General features: G+C 45.6%; 1 protein-coding gene across 5 annotated transcripts in view; it reads left to right on the forward strand.

Moving 5' to 3' along the window:
• Window positions 1-15,611, forward strand: part of Acsl6 (acyl-CoA synthetase long chain family member 6) — a 61,859-nt gene that overhangs the window by 41,670 nt on the left and 4,578 nt on the right. For all 5 annotated transcript variants that reach the window (XM_055602796.1, XM_055602797.1, XM_055602794.1 and 2 more), the window contains exons 16-20: window positions 2,035-2,123; window positions 2,824-2,940; window positions 6,787-6,930; window positions 7,738-7,839; window positions 8,683-8,754. In XM_055602796.1, the coding sequence (XP_055458771.1) occupies window positions 2,035-2,123; window positions 2,824-2,940; window positions 6,787-6,930; window positions 7,738-7,839; window positions 8,683-8,754 (524 nt within the window). The remainder of the gene's footprint in view (window positions 1-2,034; window positions 2,124-2,823; window positions 2,941-6,786; window positions 6,931-7,737; window positions 7,840-8,682; window positions 8,755-15,611) is intronic.

Consider the following 15,611-nt stretch of genomic DNA (forward strand, 5'->3'; position numbering starts at 1 on the left):
ACTAATTTTAAAAAGGGTTCAAATATTTATTCTTCATTGTATGTATGTGGGAAGTGGGTATGCACACGACAGCACACATGCCCATGGGGGTCAGAAGAGGGCATCTGATCCCCCCGGAGCCAGAGTTTCAGGTTGTTTTGAGCTGTCCAATGTGGATGCTGGGAACCAAATTCTTCTCTGTAAGAGAAGCAAGCCCTCTTAGCCACAGAGCCATCGCTCCAGCACCTAGCTTTGGTTTTTTTCCCTGTTGTTTCCATTATACTGAGCCACCATTTCACAAATTCCATTCCTCTTGGACACTTTCGTTCTTACCTTTAAAAAAAAATTACATGTATTTATTTGTGTCTGAGAACATGTGCATCTCGCAGAGCATGTGTGCATATCAGAAAAAAGCTTACAAGAGTCAATTCTCTCCACCATGTAGCCTCTGGGAAGCAAACTTAGGGTAGCAGGATTGGTGGTAAGCCTCTTTACCTTGGATGCCGTCCTTAATGTTTTCTCATTGAAAACTGTTGAGTTTTTATTTATCTGTACTAGAAAACCTAGGAGGACAGGTGTGAGAAAACTGATGTCTCTTTGTATAGCATCATAACAAGTTTGGCAATGTGTCTTCTAAAAGAGAAACCCAAGTACCACAGTATTTTCTTTTCATACCCTTGGCATATCGGGTTTCAGGACCTTGGCCAGCACCTACCATACACTCCCTTAGCTTCCCAAAGTGAGGCAAAGACCACAATGGCAATATAGAGAAAGAGAGACAGACAGACAGATAACCACAAAGCTAGTAAATGGCTTAGATAGGATTTTGTGACTGGAGTGCATAAGAACAACAAAATTTGGAATTTTTTTTTTTCAGGATGAGCAACTGCATTCTGCTTTGCTGTCCTTGCTTACCTAAGTGTAGTACTGAGTCCAGCAGCATCAGTATTGCCCAGTGCCTGTGAGAAACACAGACCCTCATGCCTCATCCCGGCCCTGACTCTAAATCTGTAACAAGAGCTCTAGGTTACCTCCGTGCACACCAATCACCAGTCTGACTAGGGGAGAAGAAATGATGGTTGTAGCTTGTGAGACACATGCAGCACACAGGGGCCCCCGATTGGCCTGATTGTCCTGATTCCCCAGCGTCCATCTCCTGGGCGATGCTATTATAGGTGTGTACCACTATGTTGAGTTGGAAAAATGTTTTGCTGTGGACACCACTGTAAAACTTCCTAACCATATGCATGATAGGCACGAGACTCCCACCTTACTCGGGGCCCTCACGTAGGTTTGTGCTAGGTGAATTATACCTGTCTCAGTCTGTAGGAACCAAATATAAGGGTCAGTGAGATGGTTCAGCTGGTAAAGGCATGTGCTGACAATTCCCCAGAATCCACATAGTTGAAAGACAGAACTGACTCCACCAAGCTATCCCCTGACCTACCCCATATAGGCTGTGACATATGTACATGTACACAACACACACATACACTATGCTGATAAACGTAGAAAAATTAGAACCAAATGTAAGCCTGGCATTGTAGTGCCCTCCTATAATTGGCAAGACTGACGTCCAGAATCACCGATTTGTGGTCAGTCTGGGTGCTATAGTGAATTTCGATACAACCTGGGCTACACAGAGAACCCTGTCTCAAAAACGACCCCGTGTAACAAAAAGAAATCAGACGTGAAGTGGAGGTCACCCTCTGCTTTCTCTGGAGTTTAGTTCTGTCCTCAGATTGTCCCGTGACCAACTCCTGTATAAAGGTGTGTTACTCCGGTGCCACAGCTCCACGCTTTAACCCCGCTTGGGCTTTTGTCTCGACTTTGTTTTGTTAGAGGTAAGGACTCATGCAGCTCAGGCTAGCCTCAAACTACTTACTGTGCTGCCGAGGAAGACCTTGAGCTCCTGATGCCTTCCCCTCCGCCTCTCAGGTGGTGGAATTGTAGGCATGCCCCACTACTCCAGGATGCTTGGGGGAGTTCGTAGGGCACCGAGCACCACCAGTGCTGAAACGCTGACTAGTGTCACCTTGTATCCCGGCGTCCTAGGGCACGTAGGGGCACCTCTGCCCTGCAACCACATCAAGCTGGTTGATGCAGAGGAACTCAACTACTGGACCCGCAAAGGAGAAGGAGAGGTGAGATTGAAATATTGCCTCTTGTTTCTACGGATGTCACATGTAGCCAAGTGAAAGCAAAAAACAGTGGGAACAGAGCCATTTTCTCCTCGCCTGCATATAAAGTCATTTTTCGTTATTCACATGCGTGATTCAACCAACCTCACTGAGGCTGAGTTGTTCTAAATCAAGAACTTTTCATTTATAAACCTTAAAAGTAGTACCTCTCCCCCACATAGTCAACCATTTGTAGGTTGCTGCAGTATAGTTTGTCTCATCACAAACATGGCTCTACTCAAATAAGCCAAATGAGGTGGGCTCAGCTGGGCTATTCTTGCTCAGCCCTAGAGAGTGGGTGGAGAAACGGACTTCTTGCTAATGAATTAAGCAGCCTGGACAGAACCGGAAGGATGAGGCAGTCATCAGTATCTGTGGCAAATGTCACAAAACAGCACGAGCCCCAGGTCAGGGGACTCCTGAGGGAGAAGAGGTGGCAAATGAAGAAAGTGCACTCAGGGCAGGGAAAACACTGCTTCAGAGAAGGCAAGAGGCAGGTCAAAGGGCAGAGACACCTCTGGTCCTTTCAGAGTCTCCACAGTAGCCTTCCAGTAGACAGATAGCACACCTATTTTCATGCCTGATAACAGACAGTCTGGCAGTGATGAATAATCTCTGATGTCGTGAGTGAGCAAAGCCGTGGCATTTCCCCCCCCACCCACAGATATGTGTGAAAGGACCAAATGTGTTCAAAGGCTACTTGAAAGATGAGGACAGGACAAAGGAGGCCCTGGACAGTGACGGCTGGCTTCACACTGGAGACATTGGGAAATGGCTGCCGGTATGTACATTTGGAGGGTGATGGTCCATATGCCAGTGATGAGTGGGTATGCAAGCCAGCTCACTGACCACAGGGCACCTCTCCATATGTGCTCCAACCTTGTCTTAAGCTTGTTCCTGCTGTCCCAATGAAAGTGACAGTGGCCTGTGTGGAGGGCAGAACCTGGGCCTGAAAACAACTTCCTATCCTTCATGGAATCCAGGAAAAGGTTTACTAGTATATGGAGCCTGGTGGTTAGTAGAAGGAGGTACATTTCTTGGGTAGATCTGAGAAAGCCAGTGTCTTAGTTAGGGTCTCATTGCTGTGAAGAGACACCATGACTATGGTAACTCTTACAAAGGAAAACATTTAAATTAGGCTGGCTTATAGTTCAGAGGTTTAGTCCATTATCATCACATCAGGAAGCATGGTGGCAGACATGGTGCTGAAGAGGTAGTGGATCAGCAGGCAGCAGGAGGAGAGAATGCCACTAGGCCTGGCTTGGAATTCTAAAACCTCAAAGCCCACCCTCAGTGACACACTTCCTCCAAAAAGGCCATGCCTACTCTAACAAGGCCACACTTCCCAACAGTGCCACTCCCTTGAGCCTGTGGGGGCCATTTTTATTCAAACCACCACATCGAGGGATGCTGGTCCTGACAGGTTGGCATCTGGAAAAGGGAAAATCCTGGAGTTGGTGGATTAGGGATACTTGAGTTCCTTTGACTCTCTCTGCTGGAAGTTGTTTTTGTCACCTTGAACAAACCCACACTCCTCTTTTGGGCTACACCCTGGCCCATTTGCAGAAGAAGAAACTGAATTCTCATAGCATTCTTTGGCTGTGGCTCCCAACTTTTAGCCCAAACCAATTTGCCTTATTCTCTCATTTAAAATATCTATTTGTTTGTGTGTTTATTCTGTGTACCTATATGCTTGTGTGTACTTGTGTGGGGGTGTGCACCCCAATGGGATCATCAGGTCAGAGGACAACTTGCACGCATTGATTCTCTCCCACCATGAGAGTATTCAGCATCAAATTAAGGTCACAAGCCTTGGCAAAAAGTGCCTTTCCCCTCTAAGCCATCTTTCTAGCCCACATTTCCTTATTTTAAAAATGAGGATAATGGTATTGTTTGCCTCTTTAGCTGTTATCACAAGGAACAAATGAAATCATGGCTACAAAGCACTTAGCACAGTGTCTGGCAGGTATCAGACACTCATGCAAATCACTTGAGGGGAAAAACTGTTATTGCCAATACCCAGAGCCTTTGCCTGGTGTCACTCAGCCAGAGGACTGCTTCTGTGTCTGGAAAGTTACTGCTGTTTGGTCAGAATCTGGGGTATTGAGTTTATCAAGTACATGAGGGTGCTGAGCCCTCCCTGGCTCTGGGGCCAGGAGAGCTAATTTGCTTGTGCTTGGGCCTGTGCACTTGCCTTTGAGAAACCTTCATGCCTGTGTCAGACAAGGACAAGTCCCCAGTGTGTTCCCTGGGACAGGGACTCTGCTCAGGGAAGACATGCATGTTTATTTTTGGCCTGAGTAGGGTTTAGGGTACAAGGCACCAGGGAAGAAGCTGAGGAGAGGTACTCACTGGACCTGACTCTCAGGCCAAGAGGACAGGCAAGAGTAAAGGACAGTCAGGCCAGGCTCAGCAGGCAGTCAGCTCCAACAGAAGGCCCAGAGATGTGTAGGAGAGGCCTGGGGGACAGGACACTTGTGGAGGGAGGGTTGTTCCATATCCAAGGGAGATTGGGACTCAAGGCCCTGCACTTGTGAGAGCCCCTCTCAAGGCCCTGCTGTCAATTCATTTATATGAATAAATTATCATTTTGTAAGTTATACATTATTTTTTATGAATAAATTATTATTGATTGGTTGCTTTTGTGTATTGATGATGATGAGATTTTTAAGGTTTTTCTGCATAGCCCTGTGTACAGCCTGGCTGAATTCAAATGAGCTGCTATCCTCTTGCTTCAGCTTCCCAAGTGTTGGAATTACAGACATGTGCCATAATGCACGGTTTCTGTGTTATTTTCCATAAAGAAAGTGTCTCAGAACCATAAACACTCAAAGCTGAGGCACCAAGCATGAATGAAGCTCCCACCATTCCGGGCATGGTAGGAAGTACGTGAGTAAACTCCCATGATGCAGCTGGTGTGGTCAGACCCAAGAACTGCCAGTAGCCTGTGGAGTCGGTGTCAAAAGTCACTATCCTCTCTGAATAAGGGCTGAATTTCCATTGAAATTGTTCTTCCATTTGAGATTAGTGTTTATTCTTTCCGTGCCTCTCATTTCAGACTAATTGTGCATTCGTGGTTTAAGTTCATCTTGGCTAGGATGTGATTTTCTGTCAGACTATTTTTCTATACACTGTGTCTGGCCTTTCTGTTTCTACTCACAAACAAGACTGATCTATAATTTTCCTTTTAAAATACGACTCTGGTCTTGGTGTCAGCTTATTTGAATGAGTGGATGAGTGATGTTTTTATTATGTTTTATTCATGTTTTCTACCAGACCATGTGAAACACTTCAATGATTATGTCTAAGAAATAGTTGTGCTTTGAAATGATTGTTTTATAGCAATAGATGTGGGAGAAGGCATCGTCCTCTAATTCAGAAAGTCTTGGATCTCAGCCCTGAGTCCTCTGTTTTCTAGTCCTGAGGCTATTGGACCCTCATTTTCCTCAGGAGAGGAAGAGAGGTGACAATAGCTGGCTGTTGCTATGAAGACCAAAGGAACTAAAGGGATCCAGCCCCAGAGTTGACAACAAAATGAAACAAGAAACAGGCCTGCTTTCTCTTTCTTTTCTGGAGATTGCTCTGGCCCTGGAGGACCAAACAGATAGTGGGGACGGAGGGTATGCGGGAGTCTGTCTACTCAGGACATGGTTTCAGCTGTTGCCAGAGATAATGAAAACACAGCATTCATGGGTTATGTCCCGTTTAATCCCCTAGGAACTCAAAAAGGTGCAGGGACAGCTAAAATACTGTATTATACATTTAGCATTTTGTTAGACTCTTCTGAGAAGTGTCCTTGCTACAAAAAAAAAAAAAAAAAAAAAAAAAGAAAGAAAGCAAGCTGGGCCATGGGAAAGGTTGAGAGACACAGCCTGAGAACCTGCGTTAAATAGCCAGAACCCTAGTTTTTCTGATTGTTGGTGGTTTGTTTGTTAAAGCAGGGTGAAGGGGCATGTGCTTGGGGAAACAGAGCCAGGCAGATCCCAGTGTCGGCCTGATCAGCCATACTTTCCTACTTGTCAGAATGAAAACGAGTCTTTGTCTTGAGAACCAATCAATCAATCAATCAATCAATCAATCAATAGGTCCCAGGGACCACCGGTACCCTTCCTTCCTGCCAGTGTATATTGGGGAGAGTGGGGCTTTCAGCACCATCTAGTGGCTGAGTGGAGGCCGTGGGCTGTCTGAGGAATCTGCTTTCTGTCAGGGTACCCTGGGGTTGAGGCAGTAGCTGGGACAATAGACGCAAGTGAGTGTCAAAGAGTGTGGATCTGATGAGGAAAGGTTCCGCTGGAGCTTGGGCCTGGGCAAGAGGAGCCCTGATGGGGCGGAGACGGATCTGAGCAAGTCAGATGAATGTCTGCTTTAGGGATGAGCGAGGCTGGGGAAGTAAGAGGGTCTGGAAAGGCTCACACAGAAGAAAGGATGATGGATGTTCAGGGCCCGGCAGAACTGACATGTCCCCCACCTGTGGAGGGTGGTGGCTCCATCACGGCCCATGTAACATCTCTGTAGACACCGGAGCAGCTTGTGCTGGGGTGTCCCGGGTAAGTCTGCACCCAGGAGGCGGGGCCCCGGCTTGTAAATTGGAGTGCTGTCTTAGGCAGCTGTCTGTTCCACCCCACAGGAGGGAACACTTAAAATCATTGATCGGAAAAAGCACATATTCAAACTTGCCCAGGGGGAGTATGTGGCGCCAGAGAAGATTGAGAACATCTACATCCGGAGTGAGCCTGTGGCGCAAATCTATGTCCATGGGGACAGCTTAAAGGTGAGCACCAGTGCGACAGCTCTCCTGCACACGCTGGCCTGCCCCAAACTTCCAGCTTAGGTTTTGATTCCTAGCCAACCATCAGAATTCACCCATGCGTTCATTTCAAGTCAAGAGGAAAATTTCCTTTCGAAAAGAGAAATTATGGGGCTCGGGAATCTAGCTCACTGAGCAGAGGGCTTGCCTGGCATGCAGGAAGTCCTGGGTTCTGTGCCCAATACCACATAAAGCCAGGCACGGTGGTACCTGCAGGGGCAAAGGCTAAAGAATCCAGAATTTGAGGCCAGCCTCAACCTCAAAGCAAAATGCAGAAGAAATCTTAATTACTTAGGGTTTGGGTGATTGTAGTCAGGGCAAGAGAGTTACATGAAGACACAGAAATAAACATTTCTGTGAATTTTCATATATGTTCACTAACTTCCAAGGAAGAATTTCTTGAAACAAGATATTAAATAAAAATTCAGTATTTTTGCTTTTTTGATTTTGTGTGTGTGTGTGTGTGTGTGTGTGTGTGTGTGTGTGTGTTTAATTCTTGGCTTTTGGTACTGGGGCTTGAACCCAGGGCCTCAGACATGCTAAGCAGATGCTTAACTACTGTTCAGCTCTGTGTCAAAAGCCACCAGTCAGCACTTCGAGGCTCACTGGTGGAAGTGTTTTATAACCTCTGAACAAATGTTTCATAAGTGTAGGCTTATTTTTAGGAAAGGGTGGAGTCTGAGAATGCCAAGAGATTATTTTTAATGCTGGACCACAAATGAGAGCTCTGAAAGCTTTTGTCCTGACTGTGCTTTCTGGTGGGCTTTGTAGGCCTTTTTGGTTGGCATTGTCGTGCCTGACCCTGAAGTCATGCCTTCCTGGGCCCAGAAGAGAGGAATCGAAGGAACCTTTCAGGAGCTCTGTAAAAGTAAGGTCTGTATCCCCAGGCACGTCCCAACAGGCCACCAGGCATCTTATGAGTCACATAATGAGGGGACAGAAAAGCTGACAACAGTGACGTCTAAATGCACCCCGTGTCACTTGACACATGGTTGGAACCCTAAACCAGAGATTTGTCCTTTTCCAGTTATTGAAGACATCCCTGCTTTCTTTTTAGAAACTGAGCAAACCATTGGCTTCTTGGGACCAGGAGCCATCACACCAGGTTTATCTGTTGCCCTGTTGTCCCATAGCTTGGAAGGGAGCAGTCCCAGAGGAGGTGATGTGTCCCAGGCCACACAGCTGGTTCAGAGCAGAACCAGATGTGAACACAGGCTCTCTGACCCACCAGCTGTGCTGTTGCCAAGGGAAGGTGGATCTCATGTGCACTGGGTTAAGAGGCAGTGATAAAATGCTTTCCACTCAAAAGCATCCACCATCTTTACCTTCATGGAACTGTCTTATGACAGTTCCATGGGAGGATTGCTGTTCTTTGCTTCAGCAGCAGAAATAGGCTGTTGTCTCTGGTTCTACCTTCCCCCCTCAATCTCTGAGCCTGTACAGGGCTGGCAGCACTTCCAGGCTGACCACCAGACCACTGAAAACAAAGCACGCCTTGCCCACTCACAGTGACCTCTCTGGCCACTTACAGCCCTTTCTGTCCTGCTGAGAGGTGTTGATTGGTGTGGGACCAGGTGACCCTCAACAGGGAAGGGACTGAGAGAGCATGCGTCTACTCTGTCACTGGTTGACCTTAATTCAAAACCTTGCTCCCTCTCTCTGTCTCCCACCCTGCTTTGAAATGTGTTGTTGTTTCACTTACATGGTTCAATTCAGGAGCTAAAGAAAGCCATCCTGGATGACATGGTGATGCTGGGGAAACAGAGCGGACTCCATTCGTTTGAACAGGTAACATTCGCATACCCATTTCATCCCTTTGCATAAGAGCACGGGTTGACCCTGACCTAGCCTCTCTCCTCCCCTGTGATGTGGCCAGATAGAAGCCTGTACACCAACAGACCCCGGAGGCCTGTGTCGAGCCAACTGCCTGCTCCTAAACTAAAATAGGTCGCTGGACAAGGAAGGCTGTGCTTGTTGCCCTTATAACCGCGGGCGATCATAAGGCTGAAATAGAAGTCTTGCTGTCACTGGTAGATCACGTGGGCACGGTCAGGCTCCCAAGTGCCCTACCTTATTTTTACTTTAATGGGCACTGCCTTCTTGGCAGCTGTAGGCAAGCTGACTTGCTAGGAGGACATTATCAGCCCAGGGGCCTTCTGCAAAGGAGAAGGAGGCAAAGCACCCACAAACCAAGGACACCCAGTTCCTCTGACACTGTAGCTGAGTCCAGGGCCGAGCATGCTCAGCCCTACTTCACCTATCATGCTTGCTTTTCAGTAAAAGCCAGAGAGAAAAAGCTTCCAAGCAGAAAGTAGTAATATGCCGAGAGAAAATTTAATCCTTTGGCTTTTGAAAGAATTGTCTTTCACAAAATTAGCACTCATACTTATGGGGGGCGGGGAGGGCATCGAGATGGCTCAGCAAGTAAAGATGCTTGTTGCCACACCAGATGACCTGAGTTGAGTCTCTGAGTCCCATATAATGAATGGGAGGAGGAAAACAACTCCCGAAAGCTGATCTCTGAATTCCATACATGTATGTGCGTATTCACACATACACACACACACACACACACACACACACACACACAGATAGAGAGGGAAAAAGAGAGAGAGAAATGTAACAAAGACTTTTCAAGAACTGTTTTGTTTTGTTTTGTTTTGTTTTGTTTCTGCTGGGTGTGGTGGCATACACCTTTAATCCCAGCACATGGGAGGCAGATGGAGACTGATCTCTGTGACTTCGAGGCCAGCCTGGTCTACATAGCAAGTTCCAGGACAACCAGGCTCTGCAGAGAAACCCTGCTCAAAAATAAACAAACATGTTTTCCATTAAAACTTCCTCAAAATATAGTATGAAGGGTCTGCAAAGCTTAGAAGAATTTTTAAATTTTATATGCAAATAGCCTACAACTATTTTAAAATTGATTTTAAATGTAAAATTCATATGTTTAATCTGAATTAAAATATGTTGATGTACAAAGGTTTATTTTTTCTTGTTGTTTTGCTTGGTTTTGGAAAGGGTCTTGTGCAATAATGGTTTCAGGCCAGGGCAGGTGGCCTGCTGCCTACTATGCAGCCCAGGCTGGACTTGAACTTACTGCAATCCCCCTGTCTCAGCCCCCCAAAATTAGGATTACAGGCGTGAGTTACCTACCATACCCAGCTAATTCAAAGCTAAAGAAATCTAAACATATTTCAGTGCTTGAGATTGTTTTTCTCTTGAAAGAGATGTTTAAGTTAAACCTATTTGAGAAACAGTAAATATTTTAGGACAGCAAATGCTTGGATCTGAGGCATCCTGGCTGCTTGCTTTATTTTTCAGAATAGAAGGTCCATTTTTGTCACTAGGATCTTTTCAATTTCCAAATTTCATAGAACTTTTTTTTGTGGTTTTTCCTTAGTAGGGATCTGTGTGATTGGATCATGCGTGGCAGTGGTAGGGCCGGGGCGCCATGCCTGAGTGGTTCCAGGCCCCGTAGCCTGGGGCAGTTGGAAGGACAGGCTGGGGCTGCACCTGGGACATCCTTGTGAATTTCTAAGCCCTGCACGCCATCTGTTGGTGCTAGGCTATATAACCTGCATCAGAAACCCACACTGGGGTTAGGGAGGGGGGGAGGGGAAGAGGGGAGGGGAAGGGAAGAGGGAACAGGAAGGGAGAAAGAGAGGAAGGGGGAAGGAGAGAGAGAGAGATATTCTTAAGGTTATTTTAAAAGGAACCTTAAAATCTCAGTCTTCTCCATTGCCTTTGGATAGAGCATTAAGGAGAGGAGAGAGACCTTGAGTTTTCATGTGCAGTTTCTGCTCTAATAATCTGCCCTCACCATGGCAACCTCAGATGCAAGAAAGCCATGTGGCACCTCAGAGGTCTTTAGTTTCATTGCCAACATTGCTACGTCTTGGTCTTCTCTGTTCTCATCCTCCTCGCTGCTCTGAGCCATCCTTCCTGGCACAGTTAGCATGTAGCCTCAGCGGATCATAGCAAAACAGACAGCAGGGCCCCTGTCCAGAGGAAGGTGTGCTCCAGACACAGACCATCCTTCACAGAGGTTGTCTCCATTGATCCATAATCTGGTTTTATCTTGGTCTTTTCCTTTTTCAAAAATAAATGGCCAGAGGCTGGGATTCGGCTTAGCTGGTTTGCTCCCCGGCACCATGTACAGTAGGCATGGGGCAGCGTGTTTATAGAATCCCAGCACGTGGGAGGTAGACGCACATCGATCAGAAGTTCAAGGCTGTCCAAAATACAAAGCAAGTTCCAGGCCAACCCAGGCTATGAGGCCTGTCTAAACAAACAAACAAACAAACAAATAAAACAAGTAAAGGTCAACCAGCGATAGTGGTCCACACTTGCCATCCTGTCTCTGGGGAGGCTAAGACAGAAGGACCATATCTTCAAGGCCAGCCTGGGCTATGAAGTGAGGCTCTATCTCAAGGGCAGTGAGGGGAGGCTATTAAGCATTAGCTGTAAACACACAAGGAATGACACAAGTCCAGAGTTTGAGTCATCCTATATAAATTCAAGAGTTTAGATTTACTGAGCTGGGTGGATTGTACTAAACTTTGAATTAGGGGAAAAAAATGGACTTACTGTGGCGTACTTTTCAGAACTATGCAATTCTAAAAAAATAGGTCAGCCATGAGTAATTTACAGAGGTCTGTAAAAGCTGTCTCTTAATTCTATCAGCAAGTAGATGACTGGCAGATATTTAGTCATATTTAATTGTGAGTTTGTTCTTGATATTTGCATGCCTCACTAATTTTTGTGTAGACAATACAAAATGAGCTTTGACAGATTTTTTTTTTCCGGCCTCTAAACAGTGAGTGTCTTCTTAGACCCACTGTGTTTCTTCATATTGAAATCAATACTTGCTGAATCAATGTAGGGATGGATTTATCATTTTCCTGATTCATGAAAATGTTTCATTTTTCTTTCTGTCTGTCTTCCCTCTTAAATTATTTATTTTGTGTTTATTATCTACAAGCAAACTTGAGTTAATACCCTTGAAAAAAACTTCAATTATTATGATTCTCCAGACACACAGAAGTTTGTGGGTTTGTTGTTCTTACTTTTTAGGAGTTTTTGAGATTTTACCTATTTTTATTTTATGCGTGTGGGTGTTTTGCCTGCATGTATGTCCATGCACCATGTATGAGCAGTTCCCTCAGGGTCAAAAGAGAGCATGGAATCCTGTGGAACAGGAGCTGCAGATGGTGTGCGCTACCATGTGAGCGCTGGAAATGGAACCTCGGTTCTCTGGAAGGACAGCCAATACTCTTAACCAAGGAAACATCTCTCCAGCCCCTGGAGGCTAGCAGATATCTACTAGTTCATGTTCTTATGAGATGACATAATTGGAGACTTTTGGAGGTATCGCTTTCCAATGCAACATTTTAATTTTACAGTGTTTTTTAAATGTCATTTCAATGACAAGTTTCAAGAAAGAAAGCTAATACTAGGCATTTGCTTTTTATTTCTTCTCTAAAATTTATTAAAAGTTAGAAAGAGTCTGGCATGGTAGTCTGTGAGTCTACATAATGAGTTTCAGGCCAATCAGCATTGCACAGTGAGAGAGAGACACACACACACACCTGTCTCAAAAAATACATACATTCATTCATACGTACATATAAGTATACACACATTCTTACATGCCTATATGTATCCACAGAGAGAGAGAGAGAGAGAGCTGGAGAGGTGGCTTAGTAGTTAAGAGAAGTTGTTGCTCTTCCAGAGGACCCGGTTTTGATTTCCAATACCCACATGAAAGCCCACAACTGTCTGTAACTCCACTTCCAGGGGATCTAATGCCCTCTTCTGGTCTCCACAGGCACTGCATATGGTATGCAAACAAGCAGGCAGCTAAAACACACACATCAAATAGGTAGGGAGGGAGGGAGGTAGGTAGGTAGGTAAATAGGTATGTAGATAGGTAGGAAGAAAGAAAGAGAGAGAGGAAGGAAGGAAGGAAAGAAGAAAGGGAGGGAGGGAGGGAGGGAGGGAGGGAGGGAGGGAGGGAGGGAGGGAGGGAGGGAGGGAAAAAAGTAGAAAGACAGTTTCATGGAAATAAAGAATAAGAATCCTCTCTTTTTAACACACTCATAATTAGACAATTTTTTGTATTGAGTTTTTGAGGTTTGTTTGTTTGCTTTTTTGTATTAAAAATAGCACAGACATCTCCCTGGCCTCTTGATCTATCTTGAGAGTCAGAGCCATTCTTGCTCAGTTTCCTGTGTTCAACAATTATATCAAGTCCTGTCCAAAATTGCCAGCAAGTTGTACTACACTTTACAGTCTGGCCATTCTCTCTAGACCCACCTCTCTTCTATATCATATGTACCACGTGCTCCAGCCCACACATGTAATGGGCAGGAGAGATTTGAGCATCACTGCCTCTGCCTGAGCACATGCTTCCACTAGGACCACACAGCAGCCAGCACCATCCCCTCTCTGGCCGTCCACATCTGGCCAAAGCCTGCTTGTTCTTCAGAGTTCAGCACAAACACCCCAGTTTAAAAGAACCTTGGCTGTTATGACTTGGATGCAAAAATGTCTCTCACAGGCTCAGGTTTTGAACACCCAGTTCTCAACCGGTAGCACTATTTTGAACGTCATGGATCTTTTAAGCTGTTGGACCTGACTGGCAGAAGCAGGTGCCTGGGGTCTTTGAAGGTCACAGACACCTCTTGTTCTGGTCTAGCCTCTCTGCTTTCTGTCTGTTACCGTGTGAACAAGCTGCTGTCTCTTTTACTCCCCCTGCCACCGAAAAGAGCCGCTGTGTTTTGCCTCCCTGTCATGAGGAACTCAATTCCTCTGAAACCACGAGCCAGGAGATACTGTTCTTCCTTTAATTGTTCCTCTTGGGTATTTTGGTCACAACAAGAAAAGAAACATAATAATGAAATACAGCTCAAGCACCGCCAAGCCTAGGGTATATGATGTATCAGAAAGAAATGAAGCCAACCCGCACAGAACAGCCTTAAACTCACAGTCGTATTGGGTTTCCTTCTTTGCATGCGTGAAAAAACAAATGATCCTCAGGTAGGTGCAGGCCCTCAAAGACATGGCCTTTTCCTGTCTTTCCACTTCTCTCTATTCTTAGTATGTTGGGTTTTCACCCTCGGTGACAAGGTGGCTGCAATAGCTCTCAACACTGTTCACATTCAAGGAAGGAAGAGAAGAGGAGATGGAGGTAGCTGTAGCTGAGTTTTTTATTAGGGAAGCAATTTTTTTCTTTCTTTCTTAGTAACCAAGTATGGATCTCATGGCTATCCTCTAGCTGCAAAGCAGAGCTGAGAAATCAGAGAACAGGATTGTCATGGTATGTTTTCCAGACCCAAATTAAGTCAGGGTTCTATTATCATGGGGAAAGTGAGGAATGGATATCAAAGAAGCACCTGGTAGGATTCTCCCTAAACTCATCTCCATAGTGGTTATGCCAAATGCTAGCATCTCTCATTGAATTGTAGGTTCCATGTGGGTAAGAGCTACTTGCTTTTCTTTGTGTATCTGATGCTTAACATAGAACCTGACATGCTGTAGGTGCTCCATGAATATCGATTACCTAAAGCTACACCTGAATATGTAAGAGTAATTTAACATACACAGTTTGATATAATTTTTAAAGTATGTGTAACAACAGTGTTTAGCCTAGCTCACTCTTTAGTAAACTAAGCAGCTCTCCTCAACAAAAATCACCTAATGTGGTCCCCATTAGGAGGACACGATTTCTTAGAGATTGTGCCACTCCAGTGTTTAGCCTCAGTTCAGGTATAAAATTCTCAGATAACTGCCTGGGAGTCTTCCTGCTGGAGCCCAACATGACAGAAATCTTATGAGACACTGCCAGACCATCCCTTGATCATTTCTTGTACCCACGCCACCTTGCAAAGCCACTTTGTCTGAGGATCCTGGGCTCTGCCTCATAGAAGATAACAGCGAGAGCTCTAGATCAGATCCCTCTGTGCCCCTTTAAGAGACCTGACAAAAGTTCACGGCATGGGCTGGGGCTGTAGCTCAACTGGTAGAGTGCTTGCCTGGCATACACAGAACCCTGGGTTCTATCCCCAGTGCCCTATAAACCAGGTGTGGTGGTGTGCACCTGCCATCTCAGCACTGAGGAGACGGAGAAAGAAAGGGGGCGGGAGGTTCCTATGTCCTAGAGCATGCACAGCTATGTAGTGAAGAAGGCCAGCCTGAGCTACATGAGATCATATCTCAAAAAACAAAAATGTCCACAGTAGAACATTGCCTTAATTAATCCCCTTGGCATTCTTTGTAAAATTACACTGTCTCTAGGCAGCCATCTAAGCCAGACACTGAGGAGCCCTCACAAATGCCTCCCTCTGTATTGCATCTTGCCATTGTGCCTCCGATCCTTACTGAACTGCTCACCCATCTCGTGTCGGCCTCTGCCCTACGTGTAGACTATTGTCTTGTCTCCAATGAGTGGGACATATGCTCCTATTCTTGATTCCCCCTCCAAGACACCTTCCAGTTTCTCCTGGGGATCCCCTTCTACAGTACATGTGTGCCATTGCTTTTTTTTTTAAATCTCCAGCCCTTTCCTCTTGTTCTTGGAATAAAGTTTGACCATCTCCACCACTGGCCTGTTTTTGCCTTCAGCCTCTACCACACTTGATTTC

This window comes from Psammomys obesus, unplaced genomic scaffold, assembly GCF_907164565.1.
Source record: "Psammomys obesus unplaced genomic scaffold, mPsaObe1.curated_primary_1811, whole genome shotgun sequence".
Taxonomy (NCBI): domain Eukaryota; kingdom Metazoa; phylum Chordata; class Mammalia; order Rodentia; family Muridae; genus Psammomys; species Psammomys obesus.